At 43.7% G+C, this 27,679-nt stretch overlaps 1 protein-coding gene across 5 annotated transcripts in view; it reads left to right on the top strand.

The window, feature by feature from the left end:
* Positions 1–27,679, top strand: part of EPC1 (enhancer of polycomb 1) — a 55,449-nt gene that overhangs the window by 6,273 nt on the left and 21,497 nt on the right. For 3 of the 5 annotated variants that reach the window (XR_015946468.1, XM_035128875.3, XM_088654468.1), the window contains exons 3-4: positions 23,731–23,890; positions 27,080–27,225. Coding sequence is in view for 4 of the 5 variants with exons in the window: in XM_035128875.3 (XP_034984766.3) it covers positions 23,731–23,890; positions 27,080–27,225 (306 nt within the window). In the remaining variant the exon portion in view is untranslated. Of the gene's footprint in view, positions 1–9,268; positions 9,745–23,730; positions 23,891–27,079; positions 27,226–27,679 lie in introns of those variants that run through there. The other 2 variants (XM_035128873.3, XM_035128876.3) reach the window with 1 other exon arrangement.

Genomic DNA, 27,679 nt, shown 5'->3' with positions numbered 1-27,679 from the left:
GCTGACTAGACCAAAGGAGCAGTACAAGTGGGGTCTGAGCTAGGACATAATGATACACTTATTTTATCATTTTTCATCAGGGCTGCAATGTGGCAGGAGAAAGGCATGAACCATTTTTAAATAAGATACATATTTCTGGCCAACCACATGTTCTACCTTTCTATATCTATGCCTTTAGTGAGGGACCTCTCTATGTGGCAGGGGCACTCTGTTCACATTTTTATGGCTCTCTAGACTTCTACAATTCACTTCTCAGCTAAGATTAAGTGTAGAAATAACTGCTTTTCATTTGGAAGTATTGCTATGGTGAATTGCCATTTTAGGATTAATAATTATAACGCAAAAGTGAAAATGTGAAATTGGGTCCCATGTTATAGATTGGGAGTCAGAGGTACTGGTAGATCTTGCATTTGAAGGCCATTGCTCTAGGTTGCCCTGGTGAGTGTCTCCATATGCGCGCGCACACACACACACACACACACACACACACATACACAAATGCAGAAGTGGGTGGAGGAGAGAAACAGGGCTCTCTTGAACTCTAGGAGCTTTTGTGACTACTGTATAGTGTTGTATGCAGTAAGGAAATGTTTCCCCAGTAAATTTAACTTAATGCCTATCAACACTGTGTGGCAATATGACATTTTATTCTCTACACTTGGTTATGTGAGATCATTCTATGGCACTTTCTAGTCAGCTTCTGCTTAACTACCTTGAATAATTTTGTATAGTCTTTAAGATGGCTGCAAACGCAGAAGGAAAATAACCCATCTGTTCACATTCAAAGGGCCTCAAGTGCTTGTGTGTGTTTTTAGGTTAAACGAGTTAAAATAAAAGTGTGAAATGCTTTGATATTTTTAATTGCAGGTAATCTTGCAGGTAATCAAGTACTGTGTAAGGAGCTTGATTAGATTTTCTTCTTCCATATTTCCATTAACTACAGAATCTTGTGGAGCAATGTAGATAAATGCAGTGTACATTCTGATTGTTTTAAGTGATAAAATAATACCAGGCTTCCTGGGAAAATAACTGGGAGTAGGAGGGGATGTAGAAAAAGTAAAAGCCCTAGATATCCTCCTTTTCCACAGAGCTCTGTTTGCAGTGTCCCTTTGTGATGTATTTTCAGGAGTGTTATTACTTGAAGACATAATACATTTTTCAAGCTCCTGCCATACATGAAAGTGGCCTAATTCTTGAAATTGATTGAGCATCCATTATAATGAATTCATGTGCAAACTGGGCCAACTAATTGGGAAGTAAACGAGGGAAAGAGGAGGCAGAAGACTTGTTTACAAAAACCCTTAATGAACTGGTTACTTTGTTAGAAACAGTAATATTTCCCTAAGCGGTTAAATTCCATCTATGGCCATCTTCTTAGATGACAGCAGGAATATAATGATTGAGTATTCTTTCATATCATTTCAGCTAACCTTAAGAGAGAGAAAATGACAAGGTAAAAGGAAGAAGGGTTGACCTCTTTCTTACATTGATATGGTGTTGATATTCTCAACTCCTGGTTGGATGAATACATTTTCATTCAACCAATTTCAGTTATGTAACAGATGTCCAGAGAGGATATCCAGACATAGCATAAGCTCATTTTAAGGCTCAATATGGATGCAAAACATCCACACATTTTTGTTTCCTATCCTCCCTACCCGCTTTTGGTTTCCTCACCTTCACTCCTCCTAATTGTAAACTCAGTGGGTAAATGCTATCAGAGGTGAGTCCAAATTGGAGCCTCTGAGAAACAAGAGGGATGCATTGGCATGCTCTGGAGATCCACAGGGGATAATTTTAAGGGGGTAGCCTAATGAAGTGACCCCCCTCCTCAAAAATATCATCCTAAAGAGGACTGAGCCTACACAGTAGTACCACTGAATGTTGGTTGTCTGTGAGCAAAGGAATTGAATGGAGTGTCCTGGGAGAGGGCATAGCAGGCTGTCTGGAACCCTGATTGAGATGCCGCAGCATGTTGTTGTAAGTCCCTTGCAAACCCTTTGCAAACTCTACAAATGCCTTTCCTTTCTTTAGTTCAACCTAAACTTACCATATTATAGCCAGTGGTCTTATCCCCATCTTTTATAAAAATAGACCATTGGCTCAGACCAGAACTCCAGCTAATCTGGCATTTTCTCAATAGCAGCCAATGAGAGACTGCTAGGAAGTTCAACAGCAGGGCATGAAGTCAATAGCTATTCTCTATTTGGTCTCAGCAGTTTGTATTCAGAGAGAAGGCCTTTGAACATGGGGAGTCAATTTAGCTTTTATGGTTAATGCTCATTGATAGACTATCCTCTCTGATTTTCTCTAATCCTTTTAAAAAGCCATGTAAGGTAGACGCCATTGCCACTTGTTGTAATAACTTGCCGTAATACTGTAAAATTGTGAAATTAATACAAATCTTGCAAAAGAGGTAATATTCATTACAAGCCCTCACACATCCTACATCTCTGATTATATGACATGATATGTCTTGTGTGTAACTTTCTGTTCGGTAACAGCATTCAAATAACCCTAGAACTTGCTTTCCTATAATTTCTGCATATATCTGCAGACTTTTGGTCCTGCCTTGCAAATCCTGTTCCTTTTCATTTCAGTATTTCTGAGCTCATTTATCTTCCTTCCCTTATTTTGATCATATTCTGCCTTTGTTGTTTAGTCGTTTAGCTCTTCTTGACCCCATGGACCCAGAGCACTGTTAGGATCTCTCTAACAAGCACACCAGGCACTCCTGTCTTCCTCTGCCTAGCATAGTGTAAATACTATTATATCCCAAGGCACATGGTCTTAGGCACAGGAACTTTGCTGAAGCAAAGCAGATCTGAGTCTACTCAGTTTGGATGAGAGACCACCCAAGATCCTACATGCATCACCTTGAGTTCCTTGATGGAAGAAGGGTGGGATAGAAATGTACTAAGTGAGAGGTTCTGCTGGGCAGCTTCATGCCCTTTTTACTAAAAAATGGGATTGAAACAAGATGTGTCTGCTTATATGTCGTACAGTGTTTACATTTGGAAAATGTGTTAAGTATGTGTCAAGATTTTCAGTCTGTTTTTGAAGAAAGAAGTGTTGGCCTTAGTTGGCAAGACAGTGTATTTGTATGTATAACCAAACTCACAGCCAGTATTTCTTCCCAGGAACATCATAATACAATTGTATACAAAAAGCAGTTAATTTCATTAAAGTACATTCCAGCTTTTTGCTGCAACTTAAAAACACATAAGTCAAAAGGCAAGGCAGTACCATTTTAACATGATGCACTACTACCAAAATAATGCTTTGGAAATTCTTCCATCTTGCTGTCATCATACGCAAAGGAGAACAGCTTTTAAATTTATAATTCTGTTTTTTTATGTGGAGAGCATGCTACCGGTATGTGCAGTGTAGTAGCCCCTCTCCCCAATATATAGACTTCTCCCTCCTCTATATAACAAATCATTGTGTCAAATGAAACATGAAAAAGGGGAAAAGAAACACAGGAATGCTTGGCACCTAGAAAATTATTCTTTTACAGATAGCTAGCTGCACCATGCAGTGCACTGGATCTGACTGCATGGAACTGCACAGCATACTCCAAGGGGGAAGGATCAGGGTACAAATGCACTAACTGGTAGTGGGCTCCATGCTATGATACATAAATAATCAGGTAATCAAATTTATTAAACAGTCACAGACCAATTCAAATACATAAATAGGCTTCTGGGGTTCTTTGGGGGGGGGGGGAACTTGACTATGAACAGGAACTTACGGTTCTGAAAAGGATACTGGAGCTTCAGTGTGTGCCCAAGGTGCAGATGGACCAACTGGATGAAAACTGCTTGTTGGATGGAGTGGTGCACATCACAGGAATCGAGCAGTTCTGGTGATAATGTTGAATGTTTTTATTATAGAAGACCTGCACCACTCTCAGGTCCTTGGGCAAGTCACATGTGTTTGGGGGCCAGGAGTAGGGAGGAATAATAACTCCCTGTCTGTATCCAGCAACACAATCAGATAGAACAGAAGGTGGTTGGCACCGGAATTGCACAGGAATAATTACATCTGGACTTGATGTAGAAGATGGTATGAAGGCTGGCTGTACTGGAAAGTGTGATGCAGGTACAGGGCTGCTGATTGAAGCTAAATGTTCAGTAGTGGAGGAAAAGGCCAAAGGCGCATTAGGGTGAACAATGGTGCTTGAGATGGCTGGGTTCAGCATAGCCTCCTGGAAGTAACCATATAGAGGAAATTCTTCTGAACCGGCCACTTCAGCCGCCAAGGAGCTGCTGTACACAGGAACCTCTGAAGATTATGAACCAGCTACCCCAACAAAGCTTGCAGTAGATTCTGCTTGACTAAACGTATCTGGAGATTCATGGCTTAGATCTTCCATTGCCTTGCTCTTCATCTTTGTTGGAGGAAAGCTGACCTGGCTCTTCAAATGGGAATGCACTTGGTGATCACCTTGTCATGCAACCTCTTGCAGGAGCTGGAGCCGCTGCACCTTCATTGCCATCATTGTCAAAAGCAGGAAAGGTTTTGAGGTCTTTGGCTTCACAGAACGTGGCGGCTTCTTCCAAGTCCTGAAGCGCTTTGCTATCCCTGGTTTGACTCTCCAAACCAGGGTCCTCTACACTGCAAGCAGCTATGATTGTACCTGTGTGATTTGGGCGTTCCATTTTTCCTACCAGGGTGCTGTGGCTGGTAATGCTCAAAAGGAATTTGAGTGTAAGGAAATAGGGATGCCCAACCTAAAGCAATGTATTGTTGTTGCCAGGAAAGAAAGCAAGGAGGGCCTATGTTGTATGTTATTTGGAACAATCTCTGTTGTCTCACATCTATACCTCCTCTTAAAAAGGGGACCCCACCCAACGTGGGAGCTTGTTGTAATGGTTGCAATTCTCCACTGATACAACCAGCTTCTTCCCTAGATCCTCATGGAAGATGGTGACGTTATGGTTCTCCCCCAATGTCTTGTATATATGTGTGATGGTATTTCACACCAGACTCCAGGCATGCCTGGCATGCGTCTCCTAAGTTGTAGTGATGTCCCGCGAATGTTATAAGCACTTTAGAAGTTCTTTATGATCACTCAACAATACATAATAATCTATGTTGCGATAGATCGTTGGGTCCAGCACTGTTAGAACTTGGCGTAGAAAGGGGCTGTTTGTAGCCTCTGAATGCTGCTTGGAAAAAGCATGGCAGAGACTCGTCCTATCCCTAGCTATGCACTTGCTCATAACAGCATTAACCGCTCAGCATACTTCCTCTGCACAGCTATGAGTATAGTGCCTGTACATATGCCTAGTCCAAGAAAGAGCAGCACAAATACTCTAAGGAAGAGCTGGAGAGAGAAGCCATGCCGTGTAGCATTTCCTTATAATCCACAAAACAGACTCGCAGTTACCTGTACTTTGGGCTGCAATCCTATCCTCAGTTATTTGAGAGCAAATCCCACTGAACTCTGTTAGATTTCTTCTTTTGAGCAAACATGCACAGGATTGTGCTGAAAGAGTTTAGACTCCCACTGGAGAAAATATCGTGGAATGTGCAAAATAATATGAATTTCTCAAAAAAACTGTTGCTTGCTAAGACAGAAATTTTATATATTATTTGATTGAACTCCCAAGTAGATATTCATAGTACCAGATTGTAATTTAGCAAAAAGTGAGGGGTGCATGACTTTTGTATATTTGTGATGTTATTAAAGCATATGAAATGCCATTTTATTTTTTCATAAAGCACTTGCTGAATTTATGACTTAAATATGTGCCAGATAAACCCTGTTAGAGATTTCCCCTCTCCAATAGTTTCTCTTCCATCACTGGTGTTATTCATGGAAAATTTATATGCATCATTTGGCCCAGTTCACCCCCACAGAGTGATAGTGGAACAACTTCCCCTTCCAAGAATATGTATTTTGTACATGCAGCTGCTCCTTAAAGCAAAGGTGCTGAGGTCTCCAAATGCTCCAAGTCTGCAGTACAGTCATACCTTGGAAGTCGAACGTAAACCATTCCGGAACTCCGTTCAACTTCCAAAACGTTGGAAAACCAAAGCACAGCTTCTGATTGGCTGCAGGAAGCTCCTGCAGCCAATTGAAATTCCCGTCAGATGCTCAGCTTTCAAAAATAGTTTGCAAATTTGCGGCATTCAGGAGCTAAAACATTCGAGAACTAAGCTGTTCAAAAACTAAGGTACGACTGTATTCCTGTTTGCTGTGGTCTTGCAATCCATGCAGAAAGTGTTTCAGTACAAATGACTGCAGAATGTAATTGGAGGCTCCAAATCAAATGTGAAAAAAGTATTCAAGTAAGGTCTGAAAACAAACCAGTGGGTCCTGATAGATGTTCTGATAGGTGTTGACACCTAAAGCATTCCCCCAAATCTGTTCAACCTGTTGAACGGGTTTTATTTATTGCACTTTGAACGATAGCTGGTAGCTTGCATGTGAAAAAAATCACATGGCTTGCGCAGATAGATAGATAGATAGATAGATAGAGGTTGTGTTTTATATCACTTGGCCTTCATGTCTTCCTAGTGTCTTCTAAAACATTTAGTATTTATACCTACTTTTCTGTTAATTTACTGTATCTGACCTTTGCCCTCACAGCATTTAAGGGCCTACCAGTGATGGGCAACCTTTTGAGCTTGGTGTGTCAAAATTCGCCAAAAAACCGAGCATAACTTGGGTGGTGTGTCACTTCGAGAAAAAAACCATAATTTTGCAATATTTATAGTTTAAATAACAAAAATGTATAATTGTAATATATAACTGTATTTAAGAAACCAAAACTAATTATTTAACCAAACCAAACCAAAAACCCCTTATTTATCACAAAGTGCCCAGTGTTGTTGAGCTTTTTGGGGGGAGCTGCTGACCAAAGTTTTGGAGGTTTTTTTGGGGTGTGTGCAAAAGTTGCTTTGCTTTTTTGGGGGGGATGCCCCAAAGCTGCTGCACTTTTTTGGGGGGAGAACAGAAATAAATGACGAATAATACCTTCGCTGGAACTAACACACAGCACTGACATAGTCTGCCAAAGTGCCAAAAAACCCAGCACAGAGCGGGTTAAAAAATGAACGCTGTTGCACCCAATCATCGTCTGCCAAAGTGCCAGAGAAAAAGCACAGAAAGCAAGGGCGTACCCACCATGCGGCAAGTTAGGGCAGCTGCCCTACTCTAGAAGCAGGGCTGGTGGGCAGAGGCGGAGCACAGCCCGGCGGAGCGCGAGTTCGCCATTCCCGCCGCACCGCACCCTCCCTCCAGCTCCCCGGCGCGCCCTCAGGCAAGGCCAAGCGCGGCGGGGAACCAGGGAGCGCGGCGCAGTGGGCGGGAACGCCGAACTCGCGCTCCGCTGGGCTGGGCTCCGCCTCCGCCCACCAGCCCTGCTGCTAGGGAGGGGCACAGCCCGGCGGAGCGCGAGTTCGCCGTTCCCGCCCACTTTGTGGCCCCTCCCCTTCCGTGCCTTGGCCCCTCCCCTTGCCCCCCTAGTTTTGATCCTGGGTACGCCCATGACAGAAAGGGTTAAAAACCAACCTCTGGCTACCAGCAACAAATGGGGGGGGGAACAACAACAGCGCGAATGGGCCGATGGGGGCACGTGCCAGAAGTGAGGGCTCTGCGTGTCACGTCTGACACGCGTGTCATAGGTTCGCCATCACTGGCCTATACAATGACTACTGCTTAAGTTGTAAAGTAGTTTCTAGTGTGTTACAATAAATACCAAATTCCTCAGGCCAGTTTGAGATAGATTCCCTTCTCCAGTCAACCCCAACAGAATGTCCAACACTCAGAAGGAAATGTAAAGTTTTGGAAAAGTTGGAAAGGTCGACGATACTGCAAATATTTACTATTACAGCCATCCAAACTGCTTCTTAATTACGAAAGCTGCAAAGAAGCACAGACTGTGTTCTGTTCATAGCATCTTCTCCCCATCTTGCCTCCTTTCCTGGCTGGCTGATTTAGGGGGAAAGGCTGGTGGTCCTTGGTTTTCACAACTACTAGGCTGGTACCGTTTCAGGTGCACTATGATAAAAGATGTCCCCAATAAAAAAATCATTTCTACACACAGAAAGTTAGGATGTTGAAGAAAAGACTAGATGGGACAAAATCTCATTGGCACCTTTGCATGCTGTATCTACGTTCGGGAAATTACGTTTTTGAAGTGTGGAGCCTATAAGACAGAGATTGAAGTGTGCAATTCAGCTGCATTTTTTCCAGCCTAAAACTACTTAAAGTATGCTACTGTTAAGTGAGGGATGCAGCAGCTACTTCTAGGCAGCGGTGTGAGAATCCCATGCACTCACTTGTCAAAACCTGTGACAGCCTATCCAATTGGAGGTGGCCGAAGAATAAGTTTAAAATGTAGCCAAATTCAAAAAGCTTAAGAAGTGCTGCTGTATAATTTGATGCAGTTAGTAGCATATATCTCACAGTCAAGCCATTACAAAGAAAGGGCTTCAATATTGTTAACATGGAAGGTGGCGGCAAATTTTTCCAAGGTGCATGTTTTGTTGTATGCATCTCATTCATCCCTGATGCATTCTTTAAAATGTGCGTGTGAAGAAAAAATTAGGGAAATGGTTTAAGTTCAAAATTTCAGACAAAACGTTCCAAATAACTGTATAATATGCACATCCATCCCAATTCCCAGTCAATTCTATAGAATTTTTTGATGTCACAGAGCCCCGGTCTTCCAGAGTAAAGAACAAAGTGACTCGGTGGAGTGTGTGTAGAGAAATTATGGTTTAGCGATAATACAGGGGAGGCTGCTGCTGCTGCTTTTTTTTTTTCAGCCCGGGCACTGTAGCCGAAATAATTACAGAGAAATTGGGTGTTGTGCCCTTTTGCTCCTGGCCGGGAGCCCGTGCCTCGCCGTGTGCCATGCCGCCCTCAGCGCGGAGCAGCCCGCCCTGTGCCGAGGGGAAGCTCTTCGCCTCCTTAACGCCTCGCTGGGGTTGAGGCATCCCCGGCCACCTCGTGCCTTCCTCCAGGCGTCGGCGCCGTCCCTCCCCTCTCCCCAGTGTGGTGCGAGGGATCTCCTGCGTGCGGCTGGGTCGGCTTCTGTGCTGCTGCTGCTGCTGCATCACAATGAAGGAGACTCCCAAGCAGTGACAGCTTTTGGGAACGAAGACGGGACCACCTTCTTCATCATCCCCGAGCAGAAGCAGTAAAAAAAAAAAGTGTGGGGGGGAAACCCGAGCGCTCCCGCTCGTTCGTCTCCGTGCCCGCGCCGCGCGCCCCTTCTCTCCCCCCCCCCAGCAGCGCCGTGCCCGCGCCTTTGCGCGATGCAGTGTGGGAATGGCTGTGGCGCTGGGGTTGGCTGAAAGAGGCGGCCAGTCGAGGTTTAATGTCCGCCATGTTGGCCGTGGCGTATTGAGCAGAGCCGGAGCGGCGGAGGAGAGAAATCGGCGCCGTAGCCTAGCCGCGCCAGCCGGCGCCGCTGGGACCCGCCTCGGAGCGAGCCCCGCCCCGCCGCGGGAGCCCCGGTCCCTCCATGAGAGCGCTCGGCGGGGTCCGGCTCTCAGCTCGGAGCGCTCTCGCTGCCTCCCCCCCCTCAGCTGGAGCAGCAGCCGCCATAGCAGTCGCAGCCGCCGACGACTAACATGAGCAAACTGTCGTTTCGGGCCCGGGCGCTGGACGCGTCTAAGCCGCTTCCCGTCTTCCGCTGCGAGGACTTGCCCGACCTAGCCGAGTATGCCTCCATCAACCGGGCCGTGCCGCAGATGCCCACGGGCATGGAGAAGGAAGAGGAGTCGGTACGTGAGAGACCCCCTCCCATCCCTGCTCCGGCCGGGCCCCGCCATCGCCCCACACCCGGGCCCCCACCATCGCCTCTGCGCAAGCACAAAATGGCCGCCATTTTCTCCCCGCTTCCTCCCGCTTCCCTCCCCCCGGGTGTGCGGGGGGGGGAGAGAGAAGAGGGCGACAATAGTCCCTCAACAGCCCCGTCGCCTTCCCTCCGGGAGCCCCCGCCCCCACCCGGCCGAGGCTCGTTTTCGCTCTGGGCTGGAGCGCCGAGGCCTCCGGGTCGGCTCCCTTCAGCCCCCCGAAAGGCACAAAGGGGGTCACGTGACGCGGCGGCCAGCCGCCATTTTGTTGTGCTTCGACTTTGCTGGGCTGGGCCTTGTACAGCAGGCAGCTGTGCGAGAGAGCTCGAGCCTCGGCGGCGGCGCGAGAATAGCTAGGTGAAAGTGCCGCCCATCGGTCGCTAGGTGGCGTCTTTGCGTTTGCAATAAGCCGGGAAGCGGAGAAAGGTGCGAGGAAGTTGCGGCTGCCCATGTGTCTTAGCAGCGTGTTTTTCTGGCTTCGCTAGCAGCGTGGCCGAGGCTGTGTGTAAAAGCACTAGAACCGCGCCAGTGCGTTTATTTCAGTTGGAATTCTGCTTAGCTTAGCTTGGCCTGGTAGCGTAGCGCAGAATCTTAAGCCGGCAGCGAAGGGTAAGAGAAACAGACCTTGCCCCTGCACATTCTTCTTTAGGCTGGGGTTTAACATTTGCTTGTTTAGTGACATGATTTGTTAATTGAAAAGTGGTGCAGAAAGCAAGCTCAATACAGAAGTAGGTGTCTTCCAAGTGAAGATCTATTTTAATTGTACGGCCTTTCCAAATAAAAGTGATTTGGTTATTACTACTAGGAGAACCATCTGTCATCTCGTTGATAGAATAGCAGTTAAGTATGAAGCACGATCTTTCCTACTTGCTCTGAACAAATTTATTAATACTTTGAAGTCTTTTGGGACGCTTGACAGTACAGTTAAGGTTTTAGTATTAGTAGATTTATAAATCGGTGGTGAGGAGTCGCAACACTGTACTTTCCACGCAACTTAATTTCCTGTGCATACTTAATAGAAGGAAGTCCCACTAAGTTCAGTGGGCCTTATTCCTTAGTAAGGAGTCTTAGGATTGCAGCTGTTATCTGATAAAGGACATCTTGTTCTAAATGTTTGTTTTAGTAGAGCCAACAGTAATTTAAGCAAGGGGTGATGGTTCTCCTGTTGCTTTATAAAACAAGACCTGTGTAAAGCAGATGTGGGGCAATAACTTTTCCGGTAAAGCATGTTGCAAACTATATCAGTAGATAGGATCTTTGAAGAAGGAGGTTTAAGTTTAGATAGAGAAAAAGGACTAGGGAGGAAACCTGTGGTTTCTAAATAGTATGCACTTGTTCAAAATAAAGTTTATAGCTGAAAGGATGCTGTTGCTTATAATGATACAGTCGAGTGACAGAGTTGTAAGAATATTCTAATAAGAGAATTCAGAGTTCTTGAGTCATGAGTTTATGAATTAAGGCATACCAAGACACTTGGGGGAAAAACTTTTTAAGTATGTAGGAATTCCAAGTGCACGGTATGGGTACCTTTAAAACAGAGGTAGAAAGGTAGCTAGCTCGTGTGAAATGAGTATTTTTTTCAACCTCTCAACATTTGTCTGCATTGCATTTACTTCATCCAATGGTACTATGCGGTGAATGTAAACAAAATGCCAAATCAGTTTAAATAGCAACTGTTGGCATTGTCTGATGTATGGTACGGTACATGTGATGGAACAAGTACCAAAGCTAAGATAACAGTCCTATGAAATCAACCTAAGAAATGGGGCTTAATCCTGTGTAAACATGAATAGGGGACAAAAAAGCAACAAGACCTGTTCTGTCCCCCTTTTGAGCCTTAATGCCCTGGGACTAGTCTATGTAATTCAGCCTCCTTGAATTTTAGGCTTGTGCTTTCTTAGTGCTGAATTTATTTAATTGCACTTGAAAAAGAGAGGATTAGGAAGTCACAAGGCTTTGCTCTCCTGCTGACAAATCAGCAGATTAAATTAGTGAGGGAAGTGGAGGTGAATGAGTCTGTGGGTGCATTGGTCCAAATTAACTGGCATGTGTTAAACAAAAACAGAAAAACTAATACAAAGGTGAGAGGGCAGTGTTACAATGGACAGCAAGACATAGTCATAGAATTGTAGAGTTGGAAGGGGCAAAATACTTTCATTCATAAATCTTTTAATTCAGATAAGTTATGGAAAGGTTTGTGCTACTCTAATAGTAAAAGCTTCAAAGACATCTAAGACGTGGTACATAAACAGTGACAAACTACCTTGTGTGATATTCTGTAGCAGGTGCATGGAAATTGCTAGTCTTTTGCACTAAAAGGCCTAGTTTTATGCAAAATTAGGCACGCTTAAAAGCTTAGATGGGCTTATGTATACCTAACTGCATGGATTCAGATTATGACTTCTAAGGACACTTGCCTGTAATCAATAACTCAGTAGTAGCCAGTGTAGTTCCCTCTAGATCTTGAGTACTATGACTACCTTGACCCTTGGCCATGCTGGCTGGGGCTAATGGGAATTGGAGTCTATAACACCTGAAAGTCACCACATTAGCTATCCTGCCAAAGTGCACATTGAATCATTAGAAATGCTCTAGAGTGAGGGAAGTGGTGCACAGCAACAGTTGTGTAATTGCTTCAAGGGCAGAATCTACTGTATAATCCAAGTAAAAGTGCTTACAAAAAGTGCTTACAAGAAAATATGCTTTTGTTTGATGCAAAATGCTTATGCATGAAATAGTGTCAGTCCTACTGTTATATCACGTCTCAAATTATGCAGTCCAGTTAGATTCTTGCACCTTATTGAATGAACTAAAAATATGGGCCATAATACAATTTGTTTCCAGAGTAATATATATTAAATGCTACACTGCTAAATTGAACGAGATGCTAAAATAGGGGATCAAGTGGGGCCTGCAGAACAATGTTCCATTGCATCCCCACTCCTAAGAGAAGTGCAGGTGGGGAGAGGGAGTTTCAGGAGTTGGGGAAGGATAATCAGCACTATACTATTCCCCTGCCTGCCCTGACCTACTGTGTCAGATAGCACCAGGGTGCCACCACCTGCAACCCGAGCGTTTTCTAGCTATATAGTAGGGGCAGCAATCGGCTCTAGAGATCTGAATCACCATACTATAGGGCTGGAGAGGATCTCTCAGCATGCATCTCCCCAATTCTAATTCTTTCCCTCTCCCTGCCCAGGCAATAGGTAAAGGATGTCCAGTGCTGAGCAAATGAATTTCCCCTCTCATCCTGCCCTCCATGTTCCCTTTGGTGGGGAATTTCTTTTCAAGGCTGGCTCTAGACATATCAAAGAAGAGTTTCCGTTAAACTTTGTATGAGAAATCGGGTTGGCAAAAAAAGGAACTCCACAGTGCCATCTGGTGTAACTGTTATAATGCATATACTGTACAACACATATAAAGTTATTCTTCTTTGCCAGTGTAGCTGAGTCCTAACTGACATCCTGATAGTCTGTATTCTCTCAACCATTGCATGCCCAAGTTTTCTTTAGCCCCTTTTTTCTTTTTCATCTAAGCTCAACTGTCAGTGGCATGCCAAAAAAATTCAGTTTTAATTTAGAAACTTACATGCTTTTGCATACCTAGGGGGCTCCAAGTATGTACTGTAGAAGCATAACCTTATATATAATTGGCTCTGTTTTGTCTTTAAACTTTTGCTTAAGTTATGACTTGAAGCTGATTTCATCTTTCTTTCTTGCATCTAAGAATAATTGCAATGTTTATCTTGGCTAACACAGATCCATGAAAGTATGGTTCTGGCTGGGTTTAACCTAAAATAGGTTATCAAGGAGTGTTAATGCATTGATCTCTCTCCTCCTATTATCATCCTTAGAAGTTTAAACAAATGAGAGTCAATTGACTTCAGTAACTATTCATGATTTCCAAGTTAAATATTTCTGCTTAAGTAGAAAAGTGCCAATGAATGAAGTCAAGTAATGTCCAGAGGTAGATGACGCATGCTAATTTTGTATAAGTGACACAAGACATCAAATGCTTTCAGTTGCCATTAGTAATATAGTATTTAGGGACACGGGTGGCGCTGTGGGTTAAAATATAGAGCCTAGGGCTTGCCGATCAGAAGGTCAGAGGTTTGAATCCCTGCAACAGGGTGAGCTCCCATTGCTCGGTCTCTGCTCCTGCCAATCTACCGTGTTTCTCATAAGACACGTCTTATATTTATTTTTTCCTCAAAAAAACACACTATGGCTTATTTTCAAGGGATGTCTTATTTTTTCCTCCTCCTCCTGCCGCGGCCGGCATTGCTGCTGCACCTATCACTATGTCTTATTTTCGGGGTATGGCTTATATTCCTTGAATGCTTAAAAATCCTGCTATGGCTTATTTTATGGGTATGTCTTAAAATATGAGAAACAGGGTACGGTAGCAGTTGGAAAGCACGTCAAAGTGCAAGTAGATAAATAGGTACCACTCCAGCGGGAAGGTAAACGGCGTTTCCGTGTGCTGCTCTGGTTTGCCAGAAGCGGCTTTGTCATGCTGGCCACATGACCTGGAAGCTGTACGCCGGCTCCCTCAGCCAGTAAAGCGAGATGAGCGCCGCAACCCCAGAGTCGTCCCCGGCTAACGGTCAGGGGTCCCTTTACCTTTAATACAGTGTTTAGAATAGGAGTACCAGTATATAAATTTTTATAAAGGAAAACTTGTTGGGAGATCTTGTTCTGTCTTGATAGGATCATGAAACTCTTCTGAATGTATTGGCATAATGTATTAACATTCTATTTGAGCATGCAGAATAGAGTGCTTGCTTTATAACAAACTCCTAAGTATTTTGGCATAAAGTCTTATGGTGCTATGAGCCACTTCCAGCAGTGCAGAAAAAGGGAGGTGGTGTCCCAGTCCTTGCTTTATTTGCTTGAAAGGGACAGTGTGGTATAGTGATTAGGCTGCTGGACATGGGAGACCCACACTCAACCATGTAGCTCCCTGAGTGAGCTTTAGCCTGCCACTGATCCTCAGCCTAACTTACCTCACAGGGTTGTTGTGAGCATAAAATTGGGGAGGGGGGGGACTCCTTGGAGGAAAGGCAGGATATATTATTACCCCCACCCCCATTGTGTTCTGTGGCACATATTCCCACATAAGTGTCCATGGAATGCCTTAATCTGTCCCAAGAAAAATGAGGCAGGAGGGTTCAAATAATCTCTCCACCACTTGTCTCTTTTTCCATATATCATTTTTATTTTTCTTGCCAACTTCTGCCACGAGCCCTTTTCCAGTTCTCACTGGCCCCTGTAGGTGTCTGTGCTTTAATTGCTCTAGGCAGCTATGTCACTGGAACAGTTTATTTTGAGTATCTGACTTCTTGCTTTGCATTCAAGATCTTCCTTAATACCAAATAACTAATCAATATTTGAATTACAGTGAAGTCTTCCTGTTTAACTTCTGTGATGGCTGTTGCAGCTACTGTTTTTAAAAAGACTGTGAAGGCATGGCTTGGCTAAGATTGGGGAGAGTTGCCCTCATGGATTTCTTTTAAAAAACCCTTCCCCTACTTTTTAATTCAATTCTGCCATAATTCAAGACTGACAATTAAGAGCAAAGATTTGTGAGAGCTAAAAGTAATGGACACAGCCACCAGTCATCTTTCATCAGTCTTGAGACACTGTAGATTGAGAACCTGTGTTCTGAAGAAGCCTTATTTCTGTCTAAAATATTACCCCTCTACTATACTTGCTTAAAATAAAATAAAAATCACTCCACTGTGTGCATCTATATTGTCTTGAAGAGATACTGTTTCTGATAACAGATCTGCCATACAGAGCTCCAAACCTAAAATTTCCATATGTGGAACCAGTGGATGTGTATGTTCCAAGACCTCAGCAACAGCTAATCCTCGTATTTTTCTTTAATACATTTTTGCTGTGCTTTCATGTGGTGGTTCACAATTACAAATCTAAAATTGCACAATGAAGACTAAGTTATAATAACTAATACCAACAGCTACAATTAGAAACACTATTATCTAGTAATGCCCAGGGGTCAAATTTGTAAGCATCATTCACTGACAACATGCCCCTTGAAATACATCTGTTGTTTCTCCACCTAGTGGGATGTGTTTGCATTAGCCTTTCTGCAGTTTTGTTCTTAGGCCTTAGGCCTAAAGTTGTAAAGGTCACTTGCACCAGGGTGCAAGGTTTAATGCTTACTTGTGGAACTGGATAAATCCTGTATAGCAGGCATGTCCAACTCACAAGCGACTGCGATCTACTCCCACTATTAAAAAGCTTTTTTGGGGGAACCCAAAGTTGTTGAGCTTTTGGGGAGGAGCCAAAGTTATTGAGCTTTTGGGGAGGAGCCAAAAGTTGTTGAGCTTTCTTTTTATTTTATTTTATTTTATTTGGGGGGGGGGGAGATTGATAATCATGTGATTGACCAGGGGCACACCACGATTGACAGGTAGATCACGATCGACCGGTTGGACATACTGCTGTATAGCAGAGTGGAGAGCCTTTTAGGCCTAGGAGCCTAGAATCTAGATCTTTTATCTGCTCCACCCTGTGGACTAACTTTGACAGGTGGTTGTCCACAGGTGAGTGTGGTTTGAGCAAAATGGCCTTGTGGGCCAGATGAGGAGGGCTGGTGGGTCAAATTTGATCCATGGATCAGAGGTTCCCCACCCCTGCTATATATGTACGGAGGAGAGTTTTGTTTGGTCTTCATTTGTACCTCCCAGACTAACACACAGGTTGGAACCTAATTATCCTATACATTTTACACTTCTTTTGCAATTGTTTCTTGGCTCAAAAACAAAACAAAAAGGTGTTAGAAATGCTCATTTTAGGACAAAACTTGTTTAGAAATTAATACATTGGGATAACGTACATACTTTGTGGGAAAATGCACATAATATATAAGTAATCATCCATATTTCAGGGACTGGGAACTGTAATCCTAGGGGCCCAAGCTGCCCCTCCAGCCCTCTCTGTCTGACCCCTTGGTTTTCGCCCCAGACCAAACTACTCACTATCCCTCCTTTATATCCTCCTTAAGTGTGTTTTGCCTGGGTGAAATGTATCATTGAACTCTGTTAATGCCTCTTGGTTGCCTGGGTAAAGGGTGTGTGTCAAGAAAGTAGCCTACTGTACAAAGGTAAAATTTACATTTGCTGCTTTACCCATTTTTGCCTCCGGCACTGCCCACATGTGATTTCTCCAAAGGTTACTAAGATGGAACTGTGGCCTTCAGAAAACGGTTCCACACCCTCTTGTATTTAAATACATTCCCCCCCCCTCGACTTAATGAAGAAACTAAACTAAACAGACTTATGAGTTAACACATATAAAATTGGTAAGGACCAGAAATAGACTGATCTGTCCCTCTGGCTATAAAAAATACTGCCTTTCAAGATGATTCTTAGAAGTAAGCATTGGAGGCATTAACATTGCCAATCAGTTTTTCTTCTGGAAAGTAAAAATATATATACCGTACTCTGACACACTATCTTATATTGGGTGGAGCGGTGAGAAGCCTTGGATTTGTTTCTGAAAATACTTCAATTGCAATATGTTTTGCTTTAAATTGAGAAGCTATCACAAAGAGACTCAGTGTTAAGCTCTTGAGGGGATTTGAATTACCGGTAAAAGGGAATCTTAAATTTTCATTCCTGGTAGAAACAGTGTGGGATTGTTTCTTATATCAGGTTCATCATGTGTCATGTTAAGGAAAAAGGTAAAGGGACCCCTGACCATTAGGTCCAGTCGTGACCGACTGGGGTTGCGGTGCTCATCTCACGTTATTGGCCGAGGGAGCCGGCGTACAGCTTCCAGGTAATGTGGCCCGCATGACAAAGCAAGAGCAGCACATGGAAACGCCGTTTACCTTCCCACTGTGGCGGTACCTATTTATCTATTAGACATCTTGCAAGAGGTCCTCATGGATAGATGACTGACTTCTTTTAGAAGACAGAGCAAAGTCTGTGCTACTCACTAATGACTTCCCTTAACATGAGCCTCCTCCTGGGAAATACGTTCCCGCATATTAAGAGATCATAAAGCATGCTTTCTGTCTGTCTGGTTTAATATTTGCCACTGTGGCGGTACCTATTTATCTATTTATCTACTTGCACTTTGACTACTTGCAACTGCTAGGTTGGCAGGAGCTGGGACCGAGCAACGGGAGCTCACCCCGTCACGGGGATTCGAACCGCTGACCTTCTGATCAGCAAGCCCTAGGCTCTGTGGTTTAACTCACAGCACCACCTGTGTCCCTGCCATGTTAAGGGAGACGGTAGCAATTCTATCTTGGTGTATCAAAAATTAAAAAATAAATCCTTCAGTAGCACCTTAAAGACCAACTAAGTTTTTATTTTGGTATGAGCTTTCGTGTGCATGCACACTTCTTCAGATACACTTGAAACAGAAGTCAGACCCTTATGTATATACAGAGGGTGGGTGGGTGGGTGGGAATGGGTGATGGGCTGATGGGAGTGGTGAACCTGTAGATGGCTGTTAACGACTGCTGATGACTGCAATTGGTCCTGCGGGGAAAAAGCAAGGGCTGAGGCGCTAAAGAAAGCTTGATCATGCATAATCATATAAGAATCCATACATAAGGGTCTGACTTCTGTTTCAAGTGTATCTGAAGAAGTGTGCATGCACACGAAAGCTCATACCAAAATAAAAACTTAGTTGGTCTTTAAGGTGCTACTGAAGGAATTTTTTTATTTTTTGCTTCGACTCAGACCAACACGGCTACCTACCTATATCTTGGTGTATGTTAACACAAATGTTATAGTGGATCAGTGTATTTCACTGGACTGGTGATACGATAAAACTCTGCTGTAGAATTGTTGGCTGTACTTGTAGTTAGTTATATTATTTGCTGGCTGCTTGGTTGGTCTAGGACAGGGTGATCCAGTGCAGCCCTCAAGGCCTTTTCTGGCAGCCCTCAGCAACATTTGGAACCCTTGGGCTGCCTTCCCAGAGCCAGCTAAGTGAGGCACTTGGCATTGGGAAGGAGGCTCTGAGAGGCTCCTAGAGTCCTCCGGCCTCCTCCTCAAAGTGCTTTTCCAGCTTTGGCAAGGAAGTGGGAGGGCTCTAGGACCCTGACAGAGTCTCGTGCCTCCTTCCTAAAGCCTGGTGCCTTGCTTAGTTGGCTTTGAGAAGGTAGTACAAGGGTTGGGGGGGTCAAATTTGGCCTTGCTCCCCATGTGACAAGGCAGTGTGTGGCCCGCATGCTTTATGTCAAAGTACTATTGCGACCCACTTGATAGTAAAAGTTGAACCACCCTGGTCTAGAACAAGGGTGGAAAACCTTCAACCTGCAGGCAAACCTTGGCTTGTCTGGGGGGGTGGGGGGTGGCAAGTTGGACCACAGGGCTATTTTCCTCAAACCATACTCACCTGCCCACCAGCCAATATCACTGGCAACATTAACAGCGGTAAATCCTGCATTGGCAATGTGCCCTGTTCCCAGTAGGGAAAAGAATTGCCTTGAATATGCACATTCAAGGCAGCAGGATTTAATCCTTGCTCTTCCCCTGATGAGAGGAGATCAAAGCGCCTCTGTAGTGCTGTGTGAAGCAGCTCCTGCACTTCTCCTGCATGCGGGTGTTATGGCAGGATGGGGAGAGATTTCTGTGATCTGTTTCAAACAGCACTTTTGAGAAGTACTTTTGAAGCCCCCATGCTCCTAGCTGAAATTGGACTGTAGGAGCTTCTGTAAAGGGCTTCTCAAAAGTGCTGTTTGAAGCATCTGCCCCCTTCTCACTTGCAAAGCCATGTGATTGGCAGGTGGGTGGCCCCATTCACCTGTAAAATATGGCCTGTAAGACCGCTCCTGATAAGGACCGGTCCCATAGAGCCAAAAAGGTTCCCCACCTCTGCTCTAGGAGCATGTGCAGGATTAACCATTCTGTGATGGGGAGAGTAACAACACTTGAGTGTTCCCGTTACAAACAATCCTTACTGTTTTTTAGCTCTTAAGGTGATTAGATGCCTTGATTGTGACTGGTACTATTTTTACTCTACAGTATATGGTTGTTCTTACTTTAATGCAGGGGTGTCAAACTCAAATTCATCGGGGGCCGCATCAGTAGTTTGGTCACCCTCAAAGGGCCGCTAGTATCTGTAGGACTATGTGTCCACTCTTTATTATCTTTATTATCATAAATTTTTGTCACTGCATTCAGTTATTACTGCTTTTTGTAATAATGTAAGTAATAACTAACATAGTCAGAATAATGGCAAGTAGATATTCAAATGTACAATTATTGTACAATTTATTGAAAAATGATTTTTTTGGTAACTGCACTGGGTGGTGGAGGCTCGCTAGGGTTTCATGCAGGAGCTTTGCAGAGCTACTAGTACCTGGAGATGCTGGGGTCCTTCTGCATGCAGGACAGATGTTCTGCCAGTGAGCCACCACCCTTCACCAAAGGGACTGGCTGAGGTTCTCCTGGTTCCAGGGTTTAAGGGCCAGAAGTATAAAGCAGCATCCTACCATGTTTTCCCTTTTTTAAGACACCGTCTTATAACTTTTTTTCCTCAAAAAAACACAGGGTGGCTTATTTTCGGTGGGTGTCTTTTTATTATTATTACTGCAAGTGGTTCCAGCAGCACGCGCAGAGGTTCATCTGGACCTGAGTCTTTTTTTCTTCTTTTTGGTACCAGGTGAAAACGTTGTATTACCCCAGACTTTTTAGATGTGGTTTTATGACCATGTTACTGCTGATTTTTTTTTTAAAAAAATGTGTTCTCCTTTAAAGTTGGTTTGAATGAGGCTCAGGGTGCTCTGCGTGTGCTGCTGGGTGTCAACCCAAGCCCCTGGGAGCCGGCAGGAGGAGGAGGAGGTTTGCTGGGTCGTTACCCAGCAGCGCGCGCAGAGCGCCCCGAAGCCTCAGGAAGCCGGCAGGAGGAGGAGGAGGAGGTTTGCTGGGTCGTTACCCAGCAGCGCGCGCAGAGCGCCCCTAGCCTCCGGCAGCCAGCAGCAGCAACGCTCCCAGAGACTCGGGGCGCTCCGCGCGCGCTGCTGGGTGACAACCCGGCAAGCCTCCTCCTCCTCCTGCCGGCTCCCAGAGGCTTGGGTCGGCACCCAGAAGCGTGCGCAGAGCGCCCTGAGTCTCTGGGAGCGTTGCTGCTGCTGGCTGCAATTTGAATCCTCCTGCTCCTCCACGCGGCGCTGCTGGGTGCTTTGTCTGTGCTTCAGCAGCAGCAGCCGTTTCCAGGCGCCGAGCCGTGGCAGGAGGAGGAGGATTCAAAGTGCTACAGAGCACTGCTGCGTCGCAGAGGATCGGGACTCTCCGTGCGGCGCTGCTGGGCGCTGACCTGGCAAGCTACCTCCTCCTTCTCCTGCTGTGGCTCGGGGTGCTCCATGCAGCACTGCTCCAGCCGCCTTTCAACCCCCCCAGGCCCCAGCTGTTTGTCGGCGCTTTGTCGGCGCGGCGCTTCAGCAGCAAGGTCCCGCTGCTGGGTCCCGCTGGCTGGGGCGCTCGGCGCGCCACATGACGAGGTCTGGCGGGCCGGATTTGGCCCCCGGGCCTTGTGTTTGACACCCATGCTTTAATGTGAAGTTATTTGTTTTAAATAAACTGTTGTACTTGGGTACTAGCCAAAATACAAGTCTCTACTCGTCAGGAGTCCTGAATGTTTTGAAATCCTTTGGTATTTAATTCTCAATTCTTGAAGAACTACTCCACCTTGCAGGTTATGAGCATGTGGAAAAACATGATGTGTAAGAAACATTTTGAATTGTTTTTCAACACAGAAGAATCTGTCAAAGTTTTCTATATTCTTGTACCATTATGTATTTCAACATTAGCATCCTTTACAGATCAAAGGCCACTTTGATACTTAAGGATTCTTACAGAATGCAAAATGTATCTATAGCTTGATTTGCCATTAAATGATCGTATTTAGTATTAAGAATTCAATTTATTCAGTCAGTATTTACAATATTTACAAATTGAATTTTCTTTTTAATTAGACCTATTTAAGTTAATGATAGCTGATCATGTCTGTTTACTTCAGTGGGCCTACTACTCTGAGTAGGGAGCTTCAGTCCAATATAGGAAAAGAGGTGGTAAGGGAAACCTAACTACATAAATTCAGATTCCTGGGGCCTGATGAGCTGCACCTAAGGGTACTAAAGCAGCTTGTAATCTCAGAGCTTTTGTCTATAAGCTTTGAGAATTTTTTGAGGACAGGTGAGGTCCTGATATCTGACCCATTGGAGAATGCATCTCTATAAGGTTCTGCTGGATCACCTAGCTTTCAGAATGATTATCTTTTATATCCTTCTGGAACGCCTAGCTGTAATGGAGCAGCTGGCACTGTTTAGTGGTGGTTTGGTATCAGAAGTGGTGCAGGGTAACTCCTGTTAGACAGCTTGGTCACTAGTGTGTGGTTTTCCACAGGTTTCTATTGATTTTTTCATTCTATTTGACCAGTCTGCCTGAAACCTAAGGGGGAAGTTGGCCGGGGCTTTGCTTTGGAGTTCAGTATTGTCAGCTTATGAACTACAGCAAATTGTTTTCTCCTCATCACAAGCCAAGGCTGATATTCTGAATTAGTGTGTGATATAAGTAATGGACTGGATGAGGGTGAACAAAGTAACTTAACCCAGACAAGGCAGAAGTGCTTCTTGTAGTCAGTAGAAACAAAGATCAGGGCATTTGAGTTGACCGTATTTTTCGCTCCATTGGATGCACCTAGTTTTTAGAGGAGGAAAACAAGAAAAAATATATATTTTGCTTTCTTGAATTGTCCTAGGCATAGCAGCCAACACCTAGAGGGCTAGGTGTCTTTGCCCCCCCCCCCAAAAAAATTAAATATTTGAGGAAGCCTCTTTTGCAAAGGGGGAAAGCTCCATATATTTTTTTACAATCAGCTCAAAGTTGTGCAGCTTTTTTTGCAAATGGGAAAAGCCCCATTTTTGGGGGGCGGGGTCAGCTCAGAGTTGTGCATCTTTTTTTGCAAAGGGGGGAAAGCTCTATTTTTAAGGATCAGCTCAACGTTGCTGAGTTTCCTTGCAAAGGGAAAAAAATCCTGTTTTTATGGGGTTCAACTCACAGTTCTGCAGTTTCTGTAGTTGTAGTCCAAAATATTGGAAAGTGTCAGGCTGGGGAAGGCTGCTTTGAGCCATAGTCTGAAGAACTGGGAACTACATTTGAACACAAGATCTCTAACTATAGCTTACAGGAAATGGGAACCAGCCTTTTTAATGTGTCCTCCCTTCTCTCTATAGAGCAAATTTCCACCTTGTCTACAGTGGGCATGAAGGTTGATGGTTTACTTAATTATAGTTAAGGGTGAGAGAAGGTCAGTTTTGCTCCAGGAAGGAGAAGGGTTGGAGAGGAGAAGTTTTGAGAGGCTGGCCACCAGTTTCCTTATTTTGTTTAGAAGAGAGCCATCAAAACATCTGCACTAACCCACCCTGTTGATCCTATGATTATTTGGTTACTTTAGTAACTGTTAAGACAGTTTCACTTGAGAGATGAAAATTTTTACCTTCCTCTTTAAAAGACTATATCAACAAGCACAGTAAACCAATAAACAAAATAAAAAATATTTAAAAAATGGACTTGGCCAACTTATTAGCTAATTCTTTTGTTGCTGTTGGTAGTGGTGGTGGTCTTTTGCTACTATTAGTGACAGATTTTGACTTGCTTTGTGCTGTTCCTAGTTACTTACTAATCCTGTAATTGTGAGTTTAACATACTGTAAATTCGTATAACCTGTAAATCTTAATGGTAGAATTTTTGACAAAAGTAATGCTTGTATTTTCTCACATTGAGGGGACTTTTTTCAAAGAGGCAGTTTTAAGAAATTTAAAATACCCCAATAATAATAATAATAATAATAATAATAATAATAATAATAATAAATAATGTGCATTGTGGTTTTCAACTTTTCTGTCTTTTTCCTCTTCTAATTTTAGGAACATCATCTCCAGCGGGCCATTTCAGCACAGCAGGTATATGGCGAGAAGAGGGATAATATGGTTATACCAGTCCCGGAAGCGGAAAGTAATATTGCTTATTATGAATCTATATACCCTGGAGAATTTAAGATGCCAAAGCAGCTTATTCACATACAGCGTGAGTATATCTCTACATCTAAACTCCACAGGTGACTTTGGTTTGGGTTTCTTGGGCAGTGACATCCTTACTCTTGCTTTCTGGAAAAGTAACTTTGTGAGTTTGTAGTTTCAAGATGACAAAAGGTGCTGTGATACCTTGAAATTTACTTTCTCAAAACAATGTTAATACTTTACTTTTTTATTACACAATATTGCATACTAAAATAATTTGGCAGAAACTATAAATTTTAAATATTGACTCCAGTAATGATAAACAGTTTTCATTGACTAAAGTAATATACAGTGGTACCTCGGTTTTCCAACTTAATCCGTTCTGGAAGACCGTCTGAGTTCTGAAACGTTCGAAAACCAAAAACTCGATAGCCAACAGCTAGGCCTCAGGATCTTGCGCTCAGCGGAAGCCACGTGGCACATTTGACTTCTGAGGTGTTTTTGAAAACCGAAGCATTTACTTCTGGGTTTATGGCGTTTGAAAACCAAAATGTTTGTCAGCGGAGACGTTCGAAAACTGAGGTACCACTGTACTTGCAAGAAAGTATTATCATGTCTGGTCACAGAAGACAGCGCAGGAGAATGAGAAATGTCATATAGGAGTGGAGCTACTTCATAATTGGCATCTTATAAATGAACTGTTGAGAAACGTAGACTAGGGTGAGGTTTCCCAGCATTGATTATGCCCACTTCTGTTTTACATTCCCATTTGATTTTGGGTGCAGTGGTTGGCATTGTAAGAGGTGTCTCAAGTTTACCTTGGTTTGGATTGGGTGAATAATCTGGTATTGAACACAGGTAAAACTAAAGCTGTGTTGGGGGTGGGGTAAGTGATCTTGAATGTATAGTTGTAATTGATGCATTGAATTGCTGTGAAAGAGCAGGTCTGTTTCCCTGGGAGTGCTTTTGGCCAGAGAATCCGTTTTCATTGATATCTCTCATGTTGATTGCTTCTCTTCCCCAAAGCATGAGAACTAGGATAAATTGCTGTTCTTTACTCAGTGGAGTTTCCTATGATTGTTCAGCAACCATAGCTAGTACAGAATGTTGTGGCTTCAATCCTTTGAGGGGCAGGCCAATGATATAAAATCTTGTTTTCCTGTAGATTGATAAACCTTGCACCTTCTGCAATAATAAATTTCCAGGCTTCACTGGAAAAAGATTTGGATTTGCAGGGTGTGTGTGTGTGTGTGTGTGGTGTTCATTGAAGGCAGGTGAACGGTAGTTATATTTGTCTTAACTTTACTGTAAGTATCTGAAATTAGGGTGATTTGTCTGTTAGCACAACTACAGTGGTTTCCAGAAAAGTAGCATGTTTGTTATGCGTAAACCTACCACTGTTTCTAAGGAACCCTAATGTGGTGTTGCTTTTTCCTATTGGAGACAAACTATTGACCACCTCTGTGAGTGTGTGTGATTCAACTATGGTTGATAGAGTAGAGTTGTCTCCTGGGATTATTTACCGCCACCACACATACACAAGTGTCCTTAGTTGTTTAGCTTCTGCTACTATAGGGGCAGGCAACCAGTGAGCCTGGGAATTTTCCATTTTGCTTCCAGCATAATTTTATAGTCTCAAGAATGCACTATAACTCCTTTTTTGCTTCTGACTTGGAGAAAGTATCTAGAGTTCAGAGTATCATACTTAAGATGATGCAAATAATCAGCTCTTCGTGCCTAATTGATTCAGTGGGTGAAGTCCACATTACAAGACTTCTGCCTATAGTCATTTCAGGATACGGTTTTAATTAAATTTTTGTATAACTTGACAAGAAAGTACTGTAGGCCAGTTATCCCAAGTCGACATTGTCAGGACGCTGTAAAGAAAATTGTGTTAGTATTCCATGTTACAGGAACATGTATGCAGATTTCTAAATTGAAATTGACCTTTTAAAAGAGGATATTTATTTTAACTTGGTCTCCGTAAAAACCAGTACTTAAACTGAACTACTGTATTTTTCTGCGTATAAGTCTACTTTTTAACCCAGGGAAATCTTCTCAAAAGCCGGGGGTCGTCTTATACACCGGGTCGTATTTCTTATATGGCGAGTATATCCCAAACTCTAGATTTTAACTGGAAAAGTTGGGGGTCGTCTTATACGCCCAGTCTTATAAGCCGGAAAATACGGTAATCTCTTTTTAAAGCTCCTGAAACATTATGTTCAGACATAACAATACGATGGCTAACAACTGCATGAGCAAACCTAGCTCCCTCTCTCATGGCCACAGCTCAGTATGGAAGCACCATAGTTTAAACCACAGGCTTTGCTTTCAAAATGTTCCAGTATCAGTTAGTGGCATCTCCAGGCAGAGGTGGGAAAGACTTCTGTCTGAAACCTCTGTGAGTTGCAGCAGTGAGTTGTCACTGATTACAGTAAAGAGCTAAATGGAATAATGGTTTGACATGGTATAAGGCAGGGGTCAGCAAACTTTTTCAGCAGGGGGCTGGTCCATTGTCCCTCAGATCTTGTGGGGTGCCGGACTATATTTTGAAAAGGAAAATGATGCAAGAGCACCATGAGCCCGGTAGCTGCTTACCTGTGTCTTGCAAGCAGCAGGGGATGGCGGAGGGACAATGAGTGTCGTGCAAAAGGGCTCCAGAGAGGGGCTGCTTTAAATGGCGGCTGCTCGAGTGCTGCTGCTGCTGCTGCTGCTGGCACCAACAAAGCCCAGTCCCCTTTCTCCTCTAGGCAGGGCAGGGAGAAGCCAGGAGGAGGGAGGGAGGAGGTGGAGGCACTGCCATGGGAGGGAGAGGGAAAGAAAATGTGTGCTGGCAATCCACACAGCAAATTCCCGGACCATCCGTGGGTTGGATCCAGAAGGCAATTGGGCCTGATCTGGCCCATGGGCCTTAGTTTGCTGTTGACCCATAAGGTATGTCATAAAACATTTTCATTTAGACTGGAATTGTGGCTGAACACTAACTGATTAGGTTCAGTGGGCCAGCGTTATAACCCATGGTTTGAAGTTCATTTGTTTTGAAACTAATCATAATTATTTTAAGCCTAGATATGGGAGAAGTGAGGGTGAAGTGTAGGCCTGGAAGGAAACAAGGCCTGTTCATGTGATGCTTAATTATGCTTGAGCATTATACCCCAATTTGGCCAATGTCCAAATAGCCGTCTACCCTGCCTTACCTCTTTTCTCCCCAGAACACCTGAGAACAAAAGCATAAAACATACTTTTCCCCCTCCAGCTTTTAGTTTGGATGCAGAGCAGCCAGACTATGACTTGGATTCAGAAGATGAGGCCTTTGTGAATAAGCTGAAGAAAAAGATTGATATTTCTCCTTTGCAATTTGAAGAAATGATAGATCGGCTGGAAAAAGGCAGTGGTCAGCAGGTATAGCATTGTTTCAGATACTTGAAAGCATTTATGTAGGTTTGCTAGAAAATTTTGAATTTAAAAGAAAATCTTAAGCAAATTTGCATATGTTAATTTTCAACTGAAAATGTTTAGAGCTTGCATCAGAAAATTTTATGGTGTTCTAGAGCAGGGTGGGGGAACCTGATGCCCTCCAGATGTTGTTTAGCCAGTTCTCAGCATCCCCAACTATTATCTTGACTGGGGCTGCTGGGCATTGGAGTCCCAACAACTACTGGAGGGTAACAGTTTCCCATCCCTGCCCTGTTTGTTTTACTTGTATTTATTAAATAACTAAAAACGTTGAATCTGAGAAATTTGCCTAATAATGCATTTACATTTGACATATATTCATTGTTACTAATGAACATATGGGTTGTATCCAACAAAGTTCTTCTTAGAGAAACCCGATAGATGGATACATCTGATCTAG

The sequence above is a fragment of the Zootoca vivipara genome, chromosome 11 (genome assembly GCF_965207765.1).
Source record: "Zootoca vivipara chromosome 11, rZooViv2.hap1.1, whole genome shotgun sequence".
In the NCBI taxonomy this organism is placed as follows: Eukaryota; Metazoa; Chordata; class Lepidosauria; order Squamata; family Lacertidae; genus Zootoca; species Zootoca vivipara.
This window is presented reverse-complemented; position numbering and strand designations above follow the sequence as displayed.